General features: G+C 38.8%; 1 protein-coding gene across 2 annotated transcripts in view; it reads right to left on the reverse strand.

The window, feature by feature from the left end:
- Nucleotides 1-1611: 1611 nt before the first annotated feature.
- atl1 (atlastin GTPase 1) overlaps nucleotides 1612-26682 on the reverse strand; it is a 54059-nt gene continuing 28988 nt past the window's right edge. Inside the window, exons 5-14 of one of the 2 annotated variants that reach the window (XM_052031274.1) lie at nucleotides 21780-21830; nucleotides 21627-21683; nucleotides 20936-21028; nucleotides 19451-19589; nucleotides 19135-19262; nucleotides 17743-17799; nucleotides 13495-13566; nucleotides 12079-12510; nucleotides 11042-11056; nucleotides 1612-4288 (exon numbers count right to left, since the gene is read on the reverse strand). In XM_052031274.1, coding sequence (XP_051887234.1) covers nucleotides 4181-4288; nucleotides 11042-11056; nucleotides 12079-12510; nucleotides 13495-13566; nucleotides 17743-17799; nucleotides 19135-19262; nucleotides 19451-19589; nucleotides 20936-21028; nucleotides 21627-21683; nucleotides 21780-21830 — 1152 coding nt within the window. In that variant the 3' untranslated portion in view covers nucleotides 1612-4180. The remainder of the gene's footprint in view (nucleotides 4289-11041; nucleotides 11057-12078; nucleotides 12511-13494; nucleotides 13567-17742; nucleotides 17800-19134; nucleotides 19263-19450; nucleotides 19590-20935; nucleotides 21029-21626; nucleotides 21684-21779; nucleotides 21831-26682) is intronic. The other variant, XM_052031282.1, reaches the window with a different exon arrangement.

Consider the following 26682-nt stretch of genomic DNA (forward strand, 5'->3'; position numbering starts at 1 on the left):
GTAACCCAGATGTGGGGACTAACGATTCAGAGACCTGGATTCAAATCCCACAATGGCAAGTGTGGTTGGAACTCTCTTGGCTGAGGAGTATCTTTTAGGGAAGGAACCTGCCATCTTCATCTGGTCTGATTTTTATGTGAGTCCAATGTGGTTGACTATTAAATGGCCCAGCAATAAATGCTAGCCATAAAAATAGCAATTCAACATCGGAATTTTTGTTACCTCAGTGACAACCATTGGTGCTGCGAAATGCTTGCAGATAATTTGTGAGGAAAAGAGGCTGACAAGGTAAGAGTGATTTATTTTCAGTGATAATGTGATTGTAATGTTATCGCTTTCATACTCCTGTAAATTGTACATCAATGGATTGATCTATAATTGAGTCCATTGGCAGGGATGCCAGAAAAATATCCTGGATAGCAACAATATATTTGAGCATTATTTCTACGACATCCATTCTAGACAAATAGTGGATATTATTTTGTGTTCCTGATTCGAAATAAATGGTAGAAAATCTATATATGATTCAGGGAGGGAATCACTCATAGATTACCCCGTCTTTTCTATAGTCACAGTTTGGTCTTGTTCAACATCGTTGTGTTGTACTCTTTCCTTGTGTGCTTCCTGCAGATTGTGATGTTTAGCATATAGAATTGGTTGTCAGAACTCCCACTTGCATACTCAATCCTTTCATTAGCCTTGGTATAATTAACTAAGCATTGACAAAAGATCAATGCTCATCTGTAGGGTTTGGGGATTTAATTCCTTTGATATTAAAATATCATTTCTTCCCCAAACTTACTAACCAAAGCTATATTTTTAGGGAAATCTTTTGTCACTCTTCCTGGTAAGTTGGAGGCAGTAAATGTGATGTGAGGTAATCTTTTAATTCATTTATAACTGCACGTGTTTTATCTGATGTTTGTATTACCAATTTTGCTCAGATATTTTACCTATGGGACCTAAAGGCTCATTGGTGTCTGTAAGGGCTGAAACTGAAGTAATCATAGAAAACTTCTGTCGTGAAAACTGAAAAGTTCAAAGACCAAAATGCTGAATAATTTTGCTTACCTGTTACCATGACTTGCATTTTGTGAGAACATGTTTATAAATGTTGTGGCAAACTGTTGGCATGTAGTGTAATTCAAATCAGCAACTCCCACACAAAATGCAAGTCTCAAACTGGTTGGCTGGCCTCTGCCTGTGGTTTCTCAAATGTGCTGTAGTGTTGGGTTCCATTCGTATTCAAAAGAAACTTCACAGCATGTGATGTGACTGTCAGCCTTTTTATGGGTAGGAATGTTCCATCAACCTGTGTGACCCCCATCACAATACACCACACAAAGGCCTCAACATTTCAGATCCAGGCAAACCTCTCAGCGAGTTTACATTGCTGAAACCAGTAAAGGAAAACTGTAATTCCTTGCACGTATCAACGTACATGCCAGTGGTTATTTCCAAATAGAGTTGTAAATGGTATTGACAAAAGTACAATGGCTACTTCAACTTGAGGAAATGAAATCTATTATTCAGACAGGCAGAGAATGGCTATGTGGAATAACTAATTTTAATGTTTTCATTAGAAAATGGATGCATAGCTAAGTCTATAAATTGAAAATGTAATACATTTAAGTTTTAAATCATTTGGCAAAGCAAATATCACTGTAGCACTAAGTATTTATTTATCAAATGGTTTAAGCAATTACAATAAGGCAAGAATAAATTGCAGTTTTTTTTGCAATATCATAACAGTATTTGCTAAGATTTAATTGCATTTCAGCTTTCTTATTTTAAACTGAATATTTAAAAAGTGCAAAGAATGACATTACACTATATAACCAGATAAGAATTTGAAATGCCACTTAAATTGGACCTGTTCAGTTGGGAAGGAACATTGATGGAGCTCCCAAGTACATTTTTTCCAGAAAAGTCTGGGGATCTACTTTTTTCCTTACAGCCTTGAGATAGGGTATTGTTTCTGTTATATCATCTTTGAAATTTAAGTTAGGAGGATGAAGTAGTATTAGGTCCCATGGCTCCTACAAGACACGAAGCTTTATGGCACATTTGCAATTTCTGGAGCCCCATCGAGCCAATGAGGCTACCCAGCTTGTAATGTGACCCAAGGAAAAAGAGGTACAACTTTCATGATCATTTCATGTTTTTCTTAGTTCCCACTATGTAAAGGTTGTCATAACCATAATGCAAACAATTCATATTTGTTATAAACTTATTTTTTCCCTATATCTTGCCATTGACATCAGTAATTAGGCACAATTATTTCCAAATTTGAATCTATTTATCGATATATAAAAAAAAACTAAAAGTAGCTGACGTGTGTTATCCACAGAGTTGGGTCTGCTACCATAAAGTAATTTAACCCTTATAATAAAAAAAACCCAGTGCAATCATTTTTAAGTGGGTATTATATGTGATATCAAATAGTTTAAATCTATGAAGCTTGGACAAAACTTTCATTTTTAATTTGTAAATCAGTGTTTAACACTTAAAATTAGTTTTCACATTCAATAAACAGTGAAAATGGCACAGTACACAACAAATTTTCAGCAGTTCAACTCTGATTAAGAATGAAATGCTAAATGACTCCCTCATCTACCTCCAATTCTGTGTAGCCTCTTGTGGAACTTCAGTTTCATTTAGCAGTTGCAGCTGCTATAATGATTACCCATGAATCTTGTGTTGCAGTGATTTATAACAGCATTGAAGCAGGAAGTGGCAAAATGATATAATGGGTGCAAGAGCAGAAGTGAATAGATAAAATACTTAAGATAATGAAATGAACAGTTTTTCTGCATGTAATTAAAGTGTAAGAATAAATATTAAATATAAAAGTTTAAAAGGGAAAGATGGAACAGTTATATCTAATGTTTTATTCCCCACCCCCCATCAAACATGCAGCCAAGATTAACATCTCATGAAGGAAGCACAGCACAAATAAAATGAGAAAGAAACTTTTAATTATGAATAGTTGATTGTTATAAAAATACTTCCTCATTATTTGTGCTTTAGATGGGCAAGGGTGTGGGTGGTGCTTTTAAGTGTTGCCTAACTGGAGATTGCTATTACTATGGTATAGAAATCACCTAATTGACATTGTGAATTTCTGCTAAGATCTATTAAATTTTGTAAGTTAAATTCCACAAAGATTTTTGGTAGCAATAAACAGACCAGAAAATAAACAGCACCAGGCTGCAGAACTCTTTACCTGGAGATTGTTCTTTAATTTTGATTTCATGTTCATGCTGAACATTTAATTACATCCGTTAAAACTGCCCTGAATGTGAACTTTGTAACAATAACAAGCACTTTAGCCAGGGTTTCTGCCTCATTTAAAAATATTTTACGATACCAATTTCCTTTTTACTTCAGACGATCTGAGTTTTTATTTTTCTCTCTGTAAAATTAGGGCTTCATTTATGCACAATAGCCATTATCTACAGAATGAAAGGAAGAACTAGTTTTAGAATGGAGCAGCTATTTGACTTAGATTTTATACATAGTGTATTTGTGCTCTGCACTAAAAGCAGCAATAGCTTATTGATCTGATTTTTGTTCAACTGCCAGTTTTGGCCTTAAATTGAAGCAGATGTATTTGCAATTGACATTTTGTTTTATATTGGGACATCCAAAAGGACCTGTTAAGCACAGCTATCCTAAAATGAAACAAATTTATCGTACATTTGTAGAAATATCTGTCTTCATGAACACAAATGACGAATTTTAAAATACATTGCATTGCAACTTTTAACTGTAAAGACAACCTGCATTTTAAGATGTGTTTTAACCTGAAACATTCAATAAATATGCAATGCTGTAATGGAATATGGAAGTTCCTACGGAAGACAAATGTTCTGCTGAATGGAAATGTCAATTGTTCTTTGAAATGATTTAAAAAGAAATTACTGTATATTCTTGATGGAAGAACATTTGACTCATCAACAGTTAACAAAAATCATGCAAACTAGCACATCTTTACAGTACGATTTGCAACATAACTAAGTGAAAGCCAGCACAGTGTTCAAGTGTTGATATATGATTTCATTTAGTTTTAAGCTATCATTGGCTTTCCATTTATATAGCACTTCTTGGATTAGTGGCATGTGAATGCACAATAATGACAATTTTCCCTTGTGATTATACGCAGAGAAATCTGGTCGAATCATTTTTTCTTCCTGGTGTCTGCACTGGTTTCTGGCTGTGCTGCAGGGAAGGTGTGGTGATAAATGTGTCTGTGACTTGTAGCCGCATCGTATAGCCTGAATAGAGCCTACATGGACACAAAAACATCTTTCATTATGCTTAAAGGAACCATGATAGCAATATTACATCACATGGATTAAATCAACATTTCTTAGGGGACTGTTAAGAAACCTTAAAGGTACATTTTAAGCCTATTAACCCTTAGATATTTAATAAATGTCCTGTGCTTTCATAACTGCTCCATCTGAGTACCACATGTACATTGAATGTTACACCATTTTTATTTAATTAATATTCAGGTATGTAGGCAGAGCAGTAGTGGACGGTGTCTTTTGCAAGCACTAAGATGTTTTTGTTGGTCTTAGGAAACCTGTGAAATCAGTAGTATAATTCTATAGGGAAATTAATTTTCAGAATTATAAGAGAATACACTTTAGTTTTGCTTCAGTGGGAAGACAGCTGATAAATGTAACAAATCATACCTATAAATATTTCTTTGAATCTAAGAAAAAAATGCTCAAAAGCTTATGATGGCTTAGACTAAATATTTATCTCACATTTATCTAAATATATATTCTAAGTTGATTGGTACAGCACACTGAATAATAGTATTTAATCTATGGAAAGTCATGTGGCTAAGTTTTTAAGGGTGTGGCTGGAAAGATGTTGGTCAGATGTTTCCGTAACCAAATAGTCAATAACAAAATTAATTGGAGCAAAAGTTTAAGACAACTGCTGCATTCATTTGTAGGCCACCAGCAAAAGCCTTCATTGCATCCATTGTAAAGCCAACAGGATATATTAAGATAAATATGACTTCCAAGACCTCAGTTTCAAGCTGTAATTCACTTTCATAAGTTTCCAAATGAAATGTGGCAACTCTGTATATTGATACTGGTTATCTTTTTAAACTTGTAGTATACTGTAAATTGATGCTATTGTTTTTCGTTTGTGCATTAATGATGCCTGCACCCCCTGCTGGCCAGCAATGATTCACACAGCCAAGGCAAGTCGGGAGTAAAAGTGCTAAATATATGATGAACCTTTTTATTATAAGGTCAGATTTCAGAAGATTTTCCATTCTGACCAGTCATGTTTTCCGAGTGTAATGTGGTTATTACAAAGTGTTTATTTTGCACGGTTTCTTATGCATTTTATTTTTTTTACATCTTAAAAGGAAGTTGCAAATTGTGCTCAATAGTCAGTTTTTCCATTCTGACATCCTTGTCAAGAAAGCAGTGTTTTAAATAATTACTTTTGTATACAAGTTAGGTTTAAGTTCAAACGTAAGGAAACCTATCTTTAATGGCTCAGGTAGGGTGAGGAAAGACAATTGTAATGGATAACTAAGATGACCCCAAGGTGCTGTTTTATTGATTTTACAATGTAAATTTTCACCTTTTACAAAATTAGATTTTTAGGCTTAAAAATTAGATTTGTCATTCTGCCTGTGCATTATCCATTAATCGTACTGTTACATAATGTGTTGAATAATCTTACATGTCCAAGCATTTGTTGAATAGAAAATTGTTAAAGTATGATTTCTCCACAATCAGGCTAGCTGTACTGGCCATCTGTTGAAACCAATTTGACTAAGCAAACGCTAACCCTAATTATCATAATTACACTTTCTGCTGGTTTTTTTAGTTTAAGAATCTCTTTTGATTTACTTAAAGTAATATAACCATCTTACAACAGCATTCTTAATGCAGCTGCTGAATCACCTTAGTATCCTAATATTGTGGGAATGAAATATCTATTCCTGACTAACTTACCACATACTTTCATTTTCAGATTTTGTTTTCTAGGATTTGAAGTTTATCTGATTTATATTTGTTTGACCAACAGGACTACCACATCATACCAGGGTGACTTTTATAAAAAAAGAGAATTCCATATAACTTTCATGATGTAAACTTGCTCCAGCATACTACTCTACTGCAAATCTTTATTCATGATTTCATGGTCATGAGTTCCCAAAATTGCCTGCGTTGTTTGCGGGAAGTACAAAAAGTGATGGTGAAACGAAGAGTGTCATACATCTCCGTAGTCTAGTGCAGAGCAATGTTGGTCCAAATTTAGGAATCTGCATCATAGGTAGCCTTGTGGAAAGGAATTTGAAAGGAAATACATTCAAAAGAAATTTCTTTAATTCGTTTATCAGGGATGTTTAAATTTAATTCTAATTTAATGATTAAACCTTTTTCTATTAAAATTCAGTGTTTCTTTATAATATTTATTCAAAGCCTCCAAGAGCTGACCAAAGGGACAAGCATTAAAATCAAAAATGTAACTAAACCAGTATCGCCTCCTTGTAGCACTGTCCAAGACCAAGATGAAACTTTAGACCATAAGACATAGGAGCAGAATTAGGCCATTCAGCCCATCGAGTCTGCACTGCCATTTGATAATGGCTGATTTATTTTTCCCTCTCAACTCCATTCTCCTGCCTTCTCCCCATAGCCTTTGATGCCCTTACTAATCAAGAACCTATCAACCTCCGTTTTAAATATACCCAATGACTTGGCCTCCACAGCCATCTGTGGCAATGATTCCACAGATTCACCATACTCTGGCTAAAGAGATACCTCCTCATCTCTGTTCTAAAGGGACGTCCTTCTATTCTGAGGCTCTGCTCTCTAGCCCTAGATTCTCCCAATACTAAAAACATCCTCTCCATGTCCACTCTGTCCAGGCTTTCCAATATTCGGCAGGTTTCAATAAGATTCCCCCCTCATCCTTCTAAACTCCAGCGAGTACAGGCCCAGAGACATCAAATGCTCCTCATACATTTAACCCTTTCATTCCCAGGATCATACTTGTAAACTTCCTCTGGACCCTCTCCAATACCAGTATATCCATCCTTAGATATGGGGCCCAAAACTACTCTCAATACTCCAAATGTGACCAACACCTTATAAAGCCTCAGCATTGCATCCTTGCTTTTTTATCCTAGCCTTCTCAAAATGAATGCTAACATTGCATTTGCCTTACTACTGACTCAAGCTGCAAGTTAACCTTTAGGGAATCCTGCACTAGGACTCCCAAGTCCCTTTGCACCTCTGACTTCTGAATTTGCTCCCCTTTTAGAAAATAGCCTATGCCTTTATTCCTTCTACCAAAGTGCAAGACAATACACTTCCCCACACTGTATTCCATCTGCCACTTCTTTGCCCATTCTCCAAACCTTCCGCAGACTTCCTACTTCCTCAACACTACCTGCCCCTCCACTTATCTTTGTATCATCCACAAACTTGGCCACAAAGCCCTCAATTCCGTCATCCAGATCATTAACATATAACGTGAAAAGTAGCAGACCCAACACTGACCCCTGCGGAACACCACTAGTTACCGGCAGCCAAACTGAAAAGGCCCCCTTTGTTCTCACTCTTTGCCTTCTGCCAGTCAGCCAATCTTCTATCCATGCTCGTACCTTTCCTGTAATACCACAGGCTCTTACCTTGTTTAGCAGCCTCATGTGGCACCTTGTCAAAGGTCTTCTGAAAATCCAAGTAAACAACATCACTGGCTTTCCTATGTCTATCCTGCCTGTTACTTCCTCAAAGAATTCCAACAAATTTGTCAGGCAAGATCTCCCCTTAAGGAAACGATGCTGACTTCAGCCTATTTTATCATGAGCTTCCAAGTACCCCAAAACCTCACCCTTAATAATGGACTCTAACATCTCACCAACCACTGAAGTCAGGCTAACTGGCCTATAATTCCCGTCTTTTGCGCCCCCCCCACCCCAAAAAAGAATGGAGTGACATTAGTGATTTTCCAGTCCTCCAGAACCATTCCTGATTCGTGTTATTCTTGAAAGATCACTACTAATGCCTCCACAATCTCTTCCACTACCTCTTTCAGAATCCTGGGGTGTAGTCCATCTGGTCCAGGTGATTTTATTTACCTTCAGACCTTTGTTTCCCAAGCATCTTCTCCTTAGTAATAACGACTACACTCACTTCTGCCCCCTGACTCTCTCGAATTTCTGGCCCATTGCTGGTGTTTTCCACAGTGAAGACTGACGCAAAATACTTAGTCAGTTTGTCTGCCATTTCTTTGTTCCCCATTACTACTTCTCCAGTGTCATTTTCCAGCAGTTTGATGTCCACTCTTGCCTCTCTTTTACTCTATGTATCTGGAAAAAATTTGGTATCCTCTTTTATATTATTGGCTAGCTTACCTTCATATTTTATCCTTTCTCCCCTTATTGCTTTTTCAGTTGCCTTCTGTTGGTTTTAAAAGTTTCACAATCTCCTAGCTTCCCACTGATTTTTGCAATATTTTATGCCCTCTTTTTGCTGTCTTTTAGCAGCCACGGTTGCCACATCTTCCCTTCAGAATGCTGCTGCTTTTTTGGGATGGACTGATCCTGCGTCTTCTGAATTACTCCCAGAAACTCCTGCCATTGCTGCTCTACCCTAATCCCTGGTTGGGTCCCCTTCCAATCACATTTGGACAGCTCCTCTCTCACACCTCTAATTACCTTTACTCAACTGTAATACCGATAACATCTGATTTTAGCTTCTCCCTCTTAAACTGCAGGGTGAATTCTATATTATGAGCATTGCCTCCTAAAGGTTTCTTTACTTTAAGCTCCCTAATCAAATCTGGTTCATTGCACAACACCAAATCCAGAATTGCCTTTTCCTGGTGGGTTTAACCACAAGCTGCTCTAAAAAGCCATCTCGTAGACATTCCACAAATTCCTTCTCGTGGAATCCAGTACCAACCTGATTTTCCCAATCTAACTGCATATTGAAATGCCCCATGACCACCAGAACATTGCCCTTCTTACATGCCTTTTCTATCTCCTGTTGTAATTTGTACCCCACGTCCTGGCTGCTATTTGGAGACCTGTATATAATTCCCATCAGGGTCTTTTTACCCTTGTAGAATCCTTGTGGCTAGAGTTAAGAAATTGCATCTTCTGATCATATGTCACGTCTGGCTACGGATTTAATTTCATTTTTTTTTTACCAACAGAGCCACCCCATCCTCTCTGCTCACCTGCCTGTCTTTTCGATAGGATGTGTATCCTTGGAATTTTAGCTCCCAACTGCGATCTTCTTTCAAATACAACTCTGATGCCCACAACGTCATACCTGCCAATTTCTAACTGCGCATCTACCTTATTTTGTATACTGCATGCATTCAAATATAACACTTTCAGTCCTGTACTCACCACCCTTCTTTTCAAATTTGTCTCCATGTTGCCTGAAGTTACATTCTTATCCCTTTCTAAACTTTGTCTTATTCTTTATTCTGGAAACTTCAGTACCTCCTTCCCTTTTACCTTATCCATACTTTTCCAATCTTTTGAACCCCCCCCCCCCAACTATTTCGTTTAAAGCCCTATCCACAGCCCTAGTTCTGCGATTTGCCAGGACCCTGGTCCTAGCATGGTTTTGGTGGAGCCTGTCCCATCAGAACAGCTCCCTCCTTCCCTAATACTGGTGCCCATTTCCCACACCAATCTTTGAGCCACACATTTAACTCTCTGATCTTATTGACCCTGTGCCAATCTGCACGTGGCTCAGGTAGTAATCCAGAGATTATTACCTTTTTGGTTCTGCTTTTTAATTTAGTCCCTAGCTGCTCAAATTCCCTCAGCAGAACCTCTTTCTTTGTTCTACCTACGTCGTTGGTACCCACATGGATCATGACAATTGGATCTTTCCCCTCCCGCTCCAAATTCCTCTGCAGGTCAGATGAGATGTCCCAAACCCGGGCACCAGGCAGGCAACACAGCCTTTGGATCTCTTGATCTTTGGGGCAGAGAATTGTGTCTATTCCTGAATATACTATTCCCAATCACAACTACATTTCTCTTCTCTGCCCCCTCTTGAATGGCTCCCTGAACCACTGTTCAGCTGCTCATCCTTCCTACAGCCCCCACTCTCATCCGCACCAGGAGCATCAATCTCAGACCTGTTGGACAAGCTCAAGGGCTGAGGCTCCTCCAGCACCACCTCTTGAATCCCCCTACCTGCCTCACTTACAGTCACACCCTCTTGTCCCTGATCACAGACCGAATTTGAAGTAGTTAACCCAATGGGTGTGACTGCTTCCTGAAACACAGCGTCCAGGTAACTCTCCCCTTCCCTGATGCGTCTCAGTGTTTGAAGCTCAGATTCTAGGTCATCAACTTTGAGCCTGAGTTCCTTGAGCAACCAACACTTGCTGCAAATGTGGTCACCAAAGAGGTTCACCAGTTCCCCCATCATGCAGTTACAACACATCACCTAATCCTGCACCCCTACTTTAGTTATAATTTGATGTTACTACTATAAAAAAAACCTTGCCTATTCTTACCTGCTACACACCTGTGCCTCCTCACCAAAGCCTCTGGCCCACTGTCCCAATGGCTGCTCTGCTTTACCCTACTCTGCTTTTATTGGCTGAATTGCCACACATTTAGCCAATCACACAACTCTTTAAAAAAAAACTTAGCTCCTCCCCTCTGCTGCTCTGTCTGCTGCAACTGGAGAAAAACAAGCTCCCAACTGAAAAAACGTTTTAAAAACTGCTAGCTCCTCCTCTCTGCTGCTCTGGCTGCTGCAACTTGTTCCTGAATATTTTCCAAATTGTTTGCAAAGTTAATTTGTAAAGGATAAGAACTCAATATAAATGTTACTCAACATTCAGAAAATCCCAGTGTTTTACAAAAAAAGTTATCACCTTTGTTTAAAAACCTGCTAGAGCACACAACCTGAAGATGGTTATACAAAACTAGATCATGAAACAGTGAAGGCAGAATGGTGCCACACGGTAAAACGGAGCCTACTAGGCAATGGTATAAAAGGTGAAATCTTACCTCATTAGTACTTCCCTATGGAATTGCAGAAAGGAAAGAAGAATATTGAAAGGACAAAACTAATCTTAGTATAATTTTAAAAATAGCACATGGAAGAACAGAAAAACTTAGGTATTTATCATACAGATTTAAGTGAACAAATGTCATTATATTATTTGTACTAAATGCATCGAGTGAATAGAAATTGGTGTCAGTTTCTCCTTCCAGTACAGATTATTATTGATCTCTTAGTAGAAAACAATCACTACAAATCTTTCCAATAAGATTAGTCATGACTGACTGCAAGTTAAAATTGGCTCCTTATTTGGGTAAGAATCCAAAGCCGCATTTGTTAAAGTCTTAATAATGTCATTTATCAATTAAAAACACATTGAAGAAAATATACTTGTATTAACTATTTTACAAAAATAACCATATGTGCAGTTTTTTTAAATAAAATTGACAAAGTGATCTGTTATGTGACATGAGAATGGTGTGCAAACATGATATGAACCAACCAAATGCAATAGAATTTAAGTATTTTCTTCCCATCCTGGAGGGCCTGGTTGCCAGAACTTCATCTCCAGTCATTAGTACTAAATATTCCACATTGGTACCTGGTATTTTGGAGGCAGAGTACATTATACTGAACTGAATGGAATGAAGTTTGGAGGTAGAGTACAATTTGCCAGCGTGACTGTATTTGGCAGTTCATCCCTAGTCAGTTATGTCAGATAATCGAACTCAAATGTTGCAGCATAGTGAAATGTCAAATAAACTAACATGGTGTTGCTAAGGAACATTTTTTGCTGAACCAAAATCTAAAACCTTGCATGTGAAAGTTGATAATCTAATTAGTTAAACTATAACTCCTGGTTTCTTAATGAGGTAATTCAAGTCTAATTAGTACTATTTCATTGACAAAGATTGCACAGAAACATTCTGTATCACTAGCTTAAAGCTGTTTGTAGTATTTTGGTATCATGATGACAACAAGACTCTGTCCCAGAAAGAGTCAATTGTACTAGAACACATATAAGGATCTGCAATACACTTACCTGGTCCCATAAGGCTCCTGCTACTTGATCTATGACAGCTCCAAGCTCTCTGTATTCTCCAGAGTATCTAATATATGCCCACGTGCACAGGGTGATCAGAGCCAACCCCATTATCATATTGCACAGGCTGGCTATAATGTCCACTCCAATAAATCCGGTCACTCCAGCTATTACATACATAATAAATATCACCACAAACAAAGTGGCAGGTGTACGTGCTGCATGGAATATATTTTTACTATCATTGTGTTTGATGTAGTTAATGTATAACTCGTCAACTTCATTCTCCAGTTGTTGCAAATAACGGCGACTGAATTCCTCTCCACCCATCTTCTTAACTCCACGAAATAATTTGACAGCTTCTTCTCGAAGCTCCAAGTGTTTGTTCTGGAGGTCAGTGGGTGCAAGAAATGGTCTATCTCCTCCACAAATCTAAAGGACAATAAAGTATTTGAGCTAAATAGGAATAGAAGTGAACACAAGGGAGTACGTCAAATTGGCACAAGACTAAAAATTTGCAAAAGTTAATCTAAAAACCCAATCATGACACCAAGGCTGCAGTCTGGTTCAGTTGCAAAGGAAAAGGATGGCAGTGATTGAATGGGAACAGAGCTGGTGACAGGGCTAAAGATGATGGTTTCAGCCTTAATATGTAGGTGGAAGAGATTTCTGCTCATCCAGTACTAGATGTCTGCACACAGTGTGAGACAGCGGAGCAGTGACAAAAGGTGATGAGGGAAAGCTGAGAATCATTGGTGCACATGCGGAAACTGATACCGTGTCGTTAGGTTGTGTTGCCAAAGGGCAGCATGTAGATCCTTGAGAGATAACCATGGACACGGGAAGAGAAGCCATTGCCGGTGATTCTGTGGGTGTGGCAGGATGAATAGAAACAAAAGAATATTCTCTACCATTCACAAGATATAATTGCTGGCAGTGGCCATACAAAGATAGACTTTACTTAGCACCTTCCACAACCTCGGGCTGACCTGGTGTTTTATAGTCAAAGTTCATTTTAAATGTTGACATCTTGTAAGAAGTCATAAATTCTAGTTTCCAAACCCATTTTTATCTTTTCAAACAATTTGGTTAGTGGAGGGCAAAGTACCAGCTGTGGATTGAATCAATGGCATTAAATGAACTTGACTAGAAGGAGAGGGAAAGCAGCTGATTAATTAGGAATTTAAAATGCCTGCAGCATAATCTGCTAATCAGCTACAGTATCATCCGACTTTAATGGGAATTTGGGATACTGGCCAAGCAGATCAAGTTAACTCGATTCAGATATATTTTCAAATTTTTTTATGCAAATCACTGCCCAACTACAGTGCTGCAACTATGCACTTTGTTCTTCAAAGGTTGAAGCTTTAACCAGAAACAAACTGCACTCTTGGTACAGCAATGCAGTTTCCTTACCTCCTCCATTTTTTTACTGTACAAGTCCTTGGCTGATGCTACAGCTGCTAAATTGTTGGCTTCTGCTGTGGCCTTAATTATATGAAAGGATAAAAAGATTGGTGAGATCAAATAACAAAGTTTTGACAGTGTGTACTGAATAAACAGTAGATGTCATGAATGAATAAAAGTTTTATGAAATCTAGTACTAAGTTTGTTGAATTCTCTTGGGGTAATTCACTAAAATTATAAAATACTTTTGCCCTATTACCAACCTGTAATGCATAAATACAAACCCAAATTCGAGATTTTTCTGTTTTACTGCGTTTCCTAGGATATCATACAACTGTCCCATTGTGAGATGGTGAGTAGACACTGCCATAAGAATTTACCAGTGAAGCAATCAATCGAAAGGAATTCAGGCAGACCAGACTTTATCAGAGGATATCTCAGGCTAACTGCCATTACCTTCACACCCACATCAGCTGTGGTGAATAAACCTCTCTCTGTTAGAGGGTAAATGCAAGAAAGACTCCAAGAACTGATAGCAAAGGAATTGGCATGAATGTGTCCTTATCATCTCCAACTAGGAGGACAAGGACGGGAGGTGCCATTGACGAAGCCTTTGTAAGTTCTTCCAGTTCATGCGGTAGCTGGTACTGGAGCCACAGTACACAGCTGATGAAGCAAGCAAATGCCTCAAGTGGAGGATAGGATTCCAATCCAGGGGATACTTGGCTCTCAATGGTGTCAAGCTGCTTCAGTGTTGTTGGAGCTGCTTTTGTCCATTATTCTATTATTTCAACCAGGTTTTGCAGGCAATTGCTATGCAGCAATAATGAGTGATACAGATAAACAAGCACTTTAGCTGATGCTGATTGATTTTGCACCAAAATATAGATAAAGACCAATGCATTTTCAATCAGTCTTGAAAATTACAATTGATTCAGCAGCCATAATGTATTGTTAACAAGAATTGAAGACTTTTAATGCAATGTGTGTGGAGAAAAATGCTTCCTGTTCTTAGTCCTGAATGGACTAATTTTTTTTAAATTGTCCTCTAGTTCTGGATTTTTCAAGTACAGGAGCACAATTTCTTAATTCAGGACAAATTAGTAGACCCCATCCTCAATTCAACCCAGTTGGCCTGGTAAGGCCACGGTGTTCTCCTCCTAGGATAACGTGCTCATTTACTAAACTTCACTTGGACAAGAAAATCTGGATGACTGTGTCTTAATGTAGGTGATACTTTGATCTTCAGGGATCCCTGTCAAACTAATCATGCTGAATTGGTTTCTAAGTGGTCTCTACTGCCCAAAGGATGGCCCAATTTGAACTCACTTTATTTTGCTTTGCTGGGCTGTGCCATTATATTGATCTGATTGAGACAGAGAGAATTAAAGGCACTTTGAAACTGAATTGCTTTTTAAATACCTGGTAGAGGAATTGTTTTTGGTCACAAAAGCAAAGTCAATGGAACCAAATATGCAGAGGTGAGTACAAACGGCAGCCAATACTTTCAAAGGCCAAATACAAGCAGCCAAAGTGGGAAGCTAGGGCAGAAATGGGAGCCCCGGCAGCAATACTTGCACCTTCCTCAGCCACTGATAGGCACCAGAAGGCTGGAGGGTCACTAATGTGGTGCCTTTATTTAAGAAGGGCTGCAAGAACAACCCAGGGAACTACAGGCTCAGTGGGCCTAACATCAATGATGGGTAAATTACTGGAGAGGATTCTGACAGACAGGATCTATCTGCATTTGGAAAAACAAGGACTGATTAGGGAGAGTCAGCATGGCTTTGTGTGTGGGAAGTCATGTCTCATGAATTTAAATGAGTTTCTTGGAGAAGTGACCAAGAAGATTGATGCGAAGGCAGGGCGGTAGACATAGTCTACAAGGACTTTATGGTTATCAACCCGCATGGTTGGCTGATCTGGAAGTTTAGATTACCTGGGGTCCAGGGTGAGCTAGCCAATTACATACAAAATTGGCTTGCTGGGAGAAGGCAGAGAGGGGTAGTGGAGATTATTATAGACTTGGATGTCAATATTGTCAACATGGTTGGTAAGTTTTGGGATGACACCAACAGTGTTGATGTTGTGGACAAGGAAGAGGGTCATCTAAGTTTACAAGGGGATCCAGACCAACTTGGTAGCTGGGCAAATGGATTTTAACTCGGACAAGTGCGAGTTGTTGCAAATTGGCAAGTTAAACCAGGGCAGGACTTACACAGTCAATGGTAGGGCCCTGGAAGGTGTTGTAGAACAGAGAGACCTAAGGGTAGAGGTGCATAGTTCCCTGAAAGTGGTAACACAGATAGACAGCATTTGACATGCTTGCCTTTATCGGTCAGGGCACCGAGTACAAGAGTCGGGACGTCATATTACAGCTGTACGAGACACTGATGACTCCGCACTTGGAATACTGGGTGCAGTTCTGGTCACCTGAGTATAGGAAGGATGTCATTAAGCTGGAAAGGGTGCAGAAAAAACTCACAGGAACATTGCTGGGATTGGAGGGCTTGAGCTATAAGGAGAGACTGGATAGGCTGGGTCTTTTTCCCTTCAGCGTAAGAGACTGAGGGGTGACCTCATGGAGGTTTACAAAACCTTGAGGGGCATAGATGAGGTAGATGGTCACAGCCTTTTCCCAGGGCAGCAGAGTCTAGGGGGCATAGGTTTAAGGTGAGAGGAGAATGATAAAAAAGTTGCCCCTTAGATTCCTTTTATAATACAGAGGGTGGTGGGTAAATGGAATGAGCTGCCTGGAGAAGTGATAAAGGCAAGTACAACAAGTCCCTCTGTTCTGCAACACCTTCCAGGGCCCTACCATTTAATGTGCAAGTCCTGCCCTGGTTTAACTTGCCAAATTACAACACCTCATACTTGTCCAAGTTAAATTCCCAAGTTGGTCTAGATCCCCTTGTACACTTAATTTAAGTGTTAAAAAGACATTTAGTCAGGTACACAGATAGGAAAGGTTTAGAAGGACATGGGCCAAATGCGGGGAAATGGGACGAGCTCAAGTAGACAACTTGCTCAGCGTGGACGAATTGGGCCGAAGGCCTGCTTCTGTGCTGCCTGACACCAGGACTTCAAACTACTTTTCTCCCCAGATTCAGAAACAGTCAGGAAGCTAAAAAGAACCTCCCAAATATTCAGGACAAGGGTTAACAAATCTGAAAATGATCCTCCAATAAAAGTACCGTTCCTGTAACTAAATCAATTATGTATTTCAAATGGTTCAATTATTGTTTACAGTCAAATCTCTCCTTACACATTTTGTATATGTTTTATACGCTGCAACAAATGTAATGGAATTCATTATTGACAAGACAAAGGTATCCTAATTTAAGACCAATCAATTGAACAGATACTTGTGTGAAATACTGCATCATAGCAAAGTTATACATGATGCCACAGCGTCCAGTTTTAGGAAGCTTTTCACCACCAGGTGGCATCTGAATGTTGGAAGGGATACAGCATGAAATAAATAGTGCTTCAGTGAAAGGCAGCTTTTCCTGTTCCAGGTCGTAACACAATTCAATTTCTGACATTTGTTAATTAAATGTCTCTCAAATTATATAAATTTATTAATGTCAACTTAACCTTGGTTTTGAGTTCTGCATTGAAATCACATTTAAATGACACACTTTCCGTTTTTTGCAAGGTTATAAATCCACCTATAGATACTCTTCTTTCTAGCCTCCCCGCAGTTTGCCAGTTCCCTGGGACCATTCGGCAACTGGTAGAAGAGGGTGGGGCCAGGGGCTTGTCTGTGGGCTACCAGTCGCCTGACAGCCTGGTACATGTTTACTACATGGTGGGGTCTTCCCATCTGCTTTTCCCTTTTACCTGCGACATCCACCCACCCCCCACCCAGCCCCTTCCCTCTCCAACTGGGAGATGCTTGACCTTTCCTATGGATGTGTTGAGAGCATTGAAACAGACTAGGATGCCAGTGAAAGGAACCTGCACCTTCCTGATCCTTGGCTCCACTTAGAATGTTACAACTTGCTGCATCTACAAAATATAGAGAGTATTTTCATAAAGGACTTTTTACTTTAAGGACTACTGTTACTGCATTTTAATTTAATCTGGATTTGTAGGCCATTGCTTTGCAGGACTACAGAGTGAAACATTGGTATCTTACTTTGACTAATACAATTGGGAAAACCTGTTGACACCATAAACAAGGTTATAGATAACATCATGAAGAGAAAGAAACTTTGATTTGCAAAAGAAGTATTTGTAACTGAGTTACACTACCTGCAACATAGACTTGGGATGTGGCAGTTCTTCCCCTTGATAGATCTTTATATATGCCTGTAGTATAATTTAAACAAAATTTAAAGTTCATGGTAAGTAAACTGATATGTTGTACGTTCAATATGAACAAACTAATTTTTATGACTCGGGGATAATGACAAACATCAGATTTCATTACGATACCCTCATCGCTCAATGAGTTAATTAATCCTGTCAGTAATTCTCCCATACAGAAAAGTTCCTGGTTCATTTCCCACCATCTGCTAAAATACTAGACCCAAATACTGCTAGCACCTCTCATCTTAAGCATTATCCATAGACTGCTGCTATATCTTTTTTTAAAATATAATTTATTCATTTTTCAGGCTCTTGATGCCAATGACATACAATTGTTGTTACCCTGGGAGACAATAACTCTATTAAATATTCAAAAATGTCACCTTTTGTGCTAAAGAGATGTGCTTTCCATGGTCTCCTTTTATTTACTACTTACATAATTACATCAATACAAGGTCAGCTTTTACCTGTGTGTCAATGATAGTCAGCATTACCTCTCCATCACTAAAACTCACGGCCAAAAAGTTCAGCATCGGGAAAACCCTCCAAGAAAATTATCTTTTATGTCTCTGCTCTGGAACTTTGTCAAGTAACCATCCAGCATTGCTACCTCTTTCAACAGCAAACCATTACTTAATATGTATTCAAAGATAATGCAAATATAAAGTAACTATGTGCTGGGGGCGGAAGTTGGTTTAAGTGCATTAGGTTTTATCATTAGGTATATATCTACCCCTTTGCTAGCCAGTCTATTCTCTGCTTTTAGGCAGATCTTGTAATTAAGACTGATAAATGGAACTCCCTATCTTGTAAAGCAGTAGTCAATTTTTCTTCTCCACCACCACTTCTCACAACCTATTCGATATGTTTAGATGGTCAGAGTTCTGCTTGTTTCATCCATTCCCTTCATCCATGAAACCTTTATTGAATGAGCCAAATCCTTCTTTTACTACTAATGTTTTACACTTTTAGTTTCAGCCAGTCCTTGATTGATTAAGACATTCTAATCCTGAGGAAGCCTCTTGTCACCAATAAATTGCTGCTCTGTTTCCCTTCATTCCCAGCTTCTAGTTATTATTTCCCTTATCCTCCACCTAACCTTTGGACGAAGAGTTGCATTCAACATATAATTTAAAACATTTCCTTATACATTTCTACATAGTTTTCACATATGTGTATGTTTTACAAATAAAAACTCTGTAGATAACAAGAAAAAGTTTATCAGGCAATGTTCTCAAAGAAAGGATAAAGAATATAAGATTACAACATTTAGATAAAAAGGAACTTTTTAATAATGTTACAAATTTAAAGCAAAAGCATCATTTGAAGTTTTACCTTAAAATACTCAACAAGTCCTCGACCAGTAATTTTATTCCCATTAATTTCTTTCAGCTCAAGGTTCTCAGGACAAAGAAGCCAAGAAACCAGAACTTTCAGATGTTTTATAAACTCTTCATCGATCTCTGAGCAAAATAAAGGATTTGATTAAAGGTATATATTTTTATGCTTCAGCAAATTACATTTCCACAGATGTGCAATACAAACTATTAAAAAAACCTTTAAATTTTAGGTATTGTTTAAATGTCAGAGAAGTCATCTTTTTTTAAAGTAAATGAGCACTACAACATTCCGATGAATGTTGAATCAATACCTTTTAGGCGTCCATCGAAGTTGGGATTGGTAGCCACCTTCAAGCCAGGGTGTGGCATTAGGAAGCAGGAAATATTTGTAAAGCAAGAATAAATGTGCTTCCTGACATTCTGTAGTTCTTCATGCTGGTTTTCCGAAATCTGGAATATGTTTGTAAAGGGGGGGGAAAAATTATGGTACATAACATCTTGAATCCATAAACAATTCAACAACATTTTTAAGTGCATGAACCTTGATTTCAACCCATTAGACAGCAAAGAGATGCAGATTTAAATAGGAGAAACACTGGCATGCATGTGCCAGGCATACTAGAAAAGTAGAAGAATCTGACAGTCATTTTACAACTCCATTCTTCAAGTCATTCTGCTTCACTCAAGTATCCTGACCAAGGTCTCAAAGTTGGAGCGTAACCTCCCAACTTCTGAATTCAGTGTCCCATATGCCTTCCCTTCCTATCTACATTGTCTACCTGCGTTGCCACCTTCAAGGATCTATGGCCTGTACTCTGAGGTCCTTCTGTTCCTTAATACTCTCCAAGTCCCTACCATTCATGATACATGTCCTAGCCTCATACCGTGATGTCACCACTTGAAATGTAATATCTTCTAGCCTCATTACATTTCAAGTGGTAACATTATGGTTTATATCCTAACTTCATTACATTTCAAGTGGTAACATCATGGTTTAAAGTGCAGACAGGATACAGCCTGGGCAATGATCTCCTTGTCAGTTTCAATCTCTGATTATTGGTGGTTCAACCTTCCCATGCGGACTGGTTCCTTATACCTTCACATCAGGAACAATATTGTGCATGGTTTCTTTGCTAAATATCATTTCATGTTTCTTGATCTTTCTGAAGTTGTACAGTCCCCTGGTTTACATCATGATACTTAGATTAGTGCAGTCAGGTAGTGGAATAGCCCTTCATTTGTAGCATGGCAAACTTCCAGATGCTCACTGTGTAAAGTTCTACATTCCAGGCAGTGAATGCTGCTACAGTTCAGCTGGGTTCTTGTTCAATTACCCACTTCCTTTCACATAGAGGAAACTAATGTGTTACATCTTGTCAATTATCTGCTTCAATATTAACTGTATATGCACATGAATGCTTTGTGGGCAAATGTTATTATCACTTTTTTTAAAATAATTAGGAAGAGAAAGATCAGACAACTGGATCAATCTCGGATACTCGTGCTGATCTCCTATGGGCTGTTTTCTGTTCAAGTGCAGCACCTTAAATAGAAGACTACGAGCAGGCCCACTGCTCAAATTCTTAGCTACAGAACCTGCAGAGGAAAGAGAGGCAGTGCCATGAACAAATGAACGAGGAACTTTTTTAACAGGAGGCTGCCCAGTCAGTTGAGTTCAAAGTCATAAACATTGTAACAATTACACCCCAGCAGTTGACCACATCTACTCTTAATTGGTGCAACCAGCACTGCTGTTACCAAGTAGTTTACAATTAACTAGATTGTTCAACACAAACCTTAAGACGTTTCTCCAGGAACTGTATTCCTCCATTAAGACCATAGTTGAATTCATATGGAAAACTCCAATCACGGACTAGAAATATAAGAGACTGTACATTTAAAAAAGAGAGAATATCTTTAGTCTGACAGCCATATTGGGAGAGAATATTAGTTTTCTTAATTTTTAGACACTCTGCCAGTTTACTTAATGGAATTCTGCCAAGAGGTTCAATTTGACTTCTGCATATGAATAGAAAAGGAACAAACAAGCCAGTGCATTCATGATTCCTTTTTGTTTCAGCTACATTCAATTTCTCCCAGTTTTAGAATCAAGTTATATGTAACTAGCTACACAGTAAAATCTTTTCCATTAATGCATGGACTGGGTTCATGCTTGGATATGGAATTAGATGTATGCACACAGCAGGAGTCATGTACTTTCCAAAGGTTTAAGAGATATAACAGAGAATAACTCATTCAGCATCATTCATGTGCACATTATAGCGGCTTCTTCAAAACTGATGCAAACACAAATCCTCACAGCAGGTTTCCGGGACAGCTGCCTAGTGTTGAGGGCAGGAAATCAAGAAAAGATTGAAATAGGAAAATAATGAATTTATTAAATAATTTTAAATGGGGTGAACATAAATGTTTAATTTAGTATATTAGTCTTTGGTAACTTTGCATTGTAAAACATTTATTCCTGACCTGAAAAGGTTTCTGAAATGTTTCTTCCATGGCAAGTCGTCCATATTCAGTAAAGAGCTGAAGAAGATGAAACAATGACACAAGGATAAATAATTTACCCTCACGAAGGTGATACTGCTTTACATATGTTATATATAATAATGGTCCATTTACCTGTAAATGCTGCAGATCATCTTCTTGAATATTTTGTGACAAGTTATACACCTGGATAAAGTGAAATTGAATTATTACAACTCTAAAAATTAAGATGCTAATTGCTCCGTTTTATAAGTTACGCAATGATGATTTATTATTATTTAATGTTTCATTAAGAATGAACCGTATGATTGTAAAGTGGACTTTTAGCTGAGCAGTTCCACACATTAATGGGCTTTAATGAAATCTGAAGTGAATGGCCCTGAAACTCCACACATGGCTGTTGTCGTTCAGTTAATGCCTTGGCAACAATGGCTGCTGGCTGATGGATCATTCATTGAAGTGCAACGGCAGAAAAGTTGGGACTAGATAAGTGAATAAGAATTAAAACATTAATAAATGCTTCCTATTCTATCCATAAGCTTTGGCTGGAGGAGTTGGAGAGTTCTGATCTGGAATTCACTGCCTGCAGTGATGGTGGGAACAAAATCAATTCTGAAGTGGGAAACCGGATAGGCACATGAGCATAAGTAGGTAAACAGGTCATGTGTGTATGGTGTATTTGTGTGTGTGCTGTAAGCACATGTACTAAAGCTCCTGGTGTCTCCTAGAATTTATTTAACACAGTACTCACCAGATCTACAAGAGAGGCTCACAGGCCACCTCTCAATACACTACAAATGATAAGGAGGATGGTCAAAATAATCAAACTACATCAGGACCAGGAGGAAACAATTGGCACACTATGAAAACATTCTTCAAAGAACCTGCCAAGGATCAGTGATTGACAGCAAGTAAACACAAAAGCTAAAACACAGTAGTTGTGGAGGAGAAAATGACTGGGACGCTGTTGCATTCGTTGTTGCATCATGAATCAGCAAACCTGCTTCTAGTGCTCATGGAATAGTAATTAAAAAGTGGGTCACTCTGTGAGAGTCAGAGAAATACCCGTGACCAGGAAAAAGCACACGAGGATGTAAAAGTGGAACCAAGCACAGTTCAGAGAAAACCCAAGGGCGGCACATCATTGTTTTGGTGTGTAGTGTGTTAAAATTGTGGCTCCAGTTAGAGTGAAGCCTGACCGTGTATAATAAGACATGTGACTCCTTCACACATACATGGAGACAATGGCAAAAAAAATCCTAACATTACTGGATCATATTGAAAACACACAGCCACCAATACTGCCAAAAGAGAGCTTAAGAAATCTGTTATATTGATGAAGATTGCCCCTGAGACCTACCAGTTAATCTGGTAGCCCAACAGAGCACAAAGATGTTTCATTCACAGAAGCTCAGAAATTGATGAATTATCTCAACCCACGGTGATTTGAAGCAGCATGAGGACTCAAAAGGGCAAAAGAAAAGTCTTTGGGGAATTTTTAAAACCATGCCCGATAGGATCGATTTGTGTGTGGCTTTATTGAGGAGCACATTCAGTTATGTACACAGAATCTCACATTTGACCTGACTTGCAAATTTGCAACCTTGATAGAAACGTCACACAAGGTAGTCGGTTTTAGTCAGGAGGCAGCAGCAAGTGCTCCATTTCTGAATCAAAGGCTTCATCACATGGGTACAATGGTGCAAATTGTTGCTGGAGATGCAACGGCTGCTATATACTGCAGCTTTGTGCCATTAAGGAGGCACGGTGTTAAGTGCGTCAGAGGCAAGTGGCAAGAGGCAAGAGTTAAGTGCGCATAGTGACAGCAAACCCAAAGCAGCTGACCATTTCCCTCCATAGATGCTGCCCGACCCAGAGTTCCTCCAGCACCCTGTGTGTTGCTACAGCTGACAAGAGGATTACAATCAATGTGACAGAATTTGTCCAACAGGAATAAACAGAGAAGGAATCTGCATAACATCGAAGCTGATGCAGAGAGAAGAGCAGTAGGCTTGTGCAGGATCTATACAACCATGGGCCTGGTGGAAAGTAGCAGGATTTCCTGATCAATGGAAGGATATGCAATTAGTCAGCAGAGGTGGATGCAGCTAAAGAAGCGGATTATTGTGTAATAGGTAGAGTTAACTACAGCAGGAAATTCATCCCTGCCTTTGGTATAAAATAGTTAGTCTTATGACATATCCTAGTGAAGTACTGAAGGTACTAGCTCAAATAAAAAGCTTCTTGATATCATGACAGCTAACAACTGGGAATAGTCGTGGCTAACTACACAGAGCAACCAATATTACTCCGCCAAAGGAAAACATCATCAATTGGACAGACATGTTTCCTGTCATGTTTTTGTTTTACTAAGGACATGAAACTTCTGAAATTGGTAGCATGAACATAATCTTTATCAGTGAGCTGGAATATGACTTCCAATCACAGCTACACAAATCACTGAAAGGACACACTCAAAGGCAGAACCAATGCCAGCAGCCATTTTACAGCAAAAGGTTTGAATAGACATCCTCAATGCAATGAGAAGATGAACCTTAAATAAATTATGCTTAGAATATACTGGCTTTGCAAATATCAAGGCTAGTGCCAGAAGCTTGTATACTGATTAGGTAATGACAAAAGTGTGAGAAGATTAAGTGTCCTCAGAGTCAGTCTATCAAGAACACAGAACAAAACTTTACCATAGAAACTCTTAAAAATGTGAAGATGGTCAACATGATCACTTCACAGAGACCACATTGTGGTATAAAATGATATCTCACTGTGATAATCTGTGATGCAGATTATCCCATAATACTGACAACCTATGATCAAAGAATCTGTTCACAGTGAAAGTTACTTAAGGATGTACTATATTTTCACAATGACAATTAGTAACAGCACACAATATTGTTCCACAAGTCTCTGATGTACAGTGGCAGTCACTAGCAACCTTTGGTATCCATTCTTCTCCCAATTTCTCACATACATCTCTTGACACTGGTACACAGTATCCTGTCATTCAGTCAATCCTTCTAATCTAGTATTCCCATAATAAAATAATTTCTGATAGCTTGTAAAAGGAAATGGAGGGTCAGCAGATGAAATAAAAGCAAAACCATGAACTAACTCACTGGAAAAAGGCAACAAATAACAAATTGAGAGGACTAGGAATCACAAGCAAGTATAACACAATTATAGTACGATATTGGAAAGCCAGTACAAACCTGTCTTGTTCTATTATCCTGGCACACAGACCTTTGCAATGAGAGAGAATAATTTACAGGGCCATGGGGAAAGAGCAGGGGAATAGCATTATTAGAATTTGTCTACTCAAAGCCATCTCACACACACAATAGGCCAAATGGCCTGCTTTTATTTTTATATACACACACACACATATAATATATATATAAAATGTTTATTAGCTAAAAGCTCTACAATAAGTGTCAATACACTACATCTAATACAGAAAAGAAACTAAGTAACTACGTAACTACAGTAGATAATGCAAACTAATACTAGCGAAACACACACGCACCACTACACCCACTAACGCAACACATCAAATAAGAATCGCATTCGTACCGTCCACGGCACACGCGATCCCCGAGGGGGCCAAATGGCCTGCTTCTGCACTGTAACAATTCTATGATTCTATACTGTTATGTCAAAATTATCACTGTGGAAATAATGTTTTAAAAAGATTAACTAAATGAAAGGACAGTATGTACCAGTACAAGAGATATGTATGGTGAAAATTGGGAGAATAATGATCCCAGAGATTGTTACTAATTGCCACTGTACATCAGAGACTTATTATGGAAAGATACTAATTGTCATTGAAAAAAGATACTGTGTCCAATAGTAACAGTTACTGTGAATGGACACTATATATCAGACATTGCCAGTACCTTGGGATAATGTGCACAGCAGCCTGTCCCAATGAGACACCACTTTATACCACAGAATATTGTACATGTGATAGTGAGAGATTGCAAGTGTAAGGAATTAGGAGTTGTTACCTAGAAATCGGTGCGGTGAATAATCCTGCAATTGTTACAAATGAGGCAAGCTTGACGAGCAGCACCTCACCTTCTGTCAGGCCTTCCGGACTCAATACTGAATTCTACAATTTCAGGTAACTTAATCTCTCTCCAGTCATCCGACTGTAATAATGGGTTCTGCCCAAGCTGATTGCCTGGCCCTCTTCTGGGGTTACATCCATGCCAGTGTGTCCCTGGAGAAGGAGCACACGGTATCCATGGGTACAATGGAGGACTTCCAGGACCAGTGGGCACCACAGGGGCTCGAGTGTGTTCTGGATAGAGATGACTGTGTTATAATTTGAAACCGTAAATAGTGTGAATCGTGGAGCACTGTAACATTGTAATAATGTGAAGCTGTAATCACTGAGTGAACCTCCTTTAGAAAAAGGAAAATAAAACTGTGATAACAGCTCAGCTTGTTTGTTTTTCTCCTTTTTTTGGAGACATGGCCTGCTTCCTTGCTCTGTATTTCACAGCTCCTACATTTTTTGTCTATGTTCTCACTCTCAAACTGCTCCCATTCATTCATTGACCAGAGGCACGGTAGTGTAGCGGTTAGCCTAACACTATTGCAGTGCCAGCGACCCGGGTTCAATTCCGGCTGCTGTCTGTAAGGAGCTTGTACGTTCTCCCAGTGTCTGTGTGAGTTTCCTCCGGGTGCTCCGGTTTCCTCCCACATTCCAAGGACATATGGGTTAGGAGCTGTGGGCATGCTATGTTGGGACCAGAAGAGTGGTGACACTTGTGGGATGCCCCCAGCACATTCTCAGTAGCGCAAAAAGATGCATTTCACTGTGTGTTTCGATGTACATGTGACTAATAAATAAATATCTTAACCTTGTTTACAGCTTATTCCCATGGCCACCCCAGTTTTACTCTATCAGAGAGAGCCCCTCCCTCACCATCCCTACTGCTTAACAAGCTTCTTTCCTCTCCTTCCCAGTTCTTCAACCTAACCATCAACTCTGTTTCTCTTTCCATGAACGCAG

This window comes from Pristis pectinata, chromosome 1 (genome assembly GCF_009764475.1).
Source record: "Pristis pectinata isolate sPriPec2 chromosome 1, sPriPec2.1.pri, whole genome shotgun sequence".
NCBI lineage: Eukaryota > Metazoa > Chordata > Chondrichthyes > Rhinopristiformes > Pristidae > Pristis > Pristis pectinata.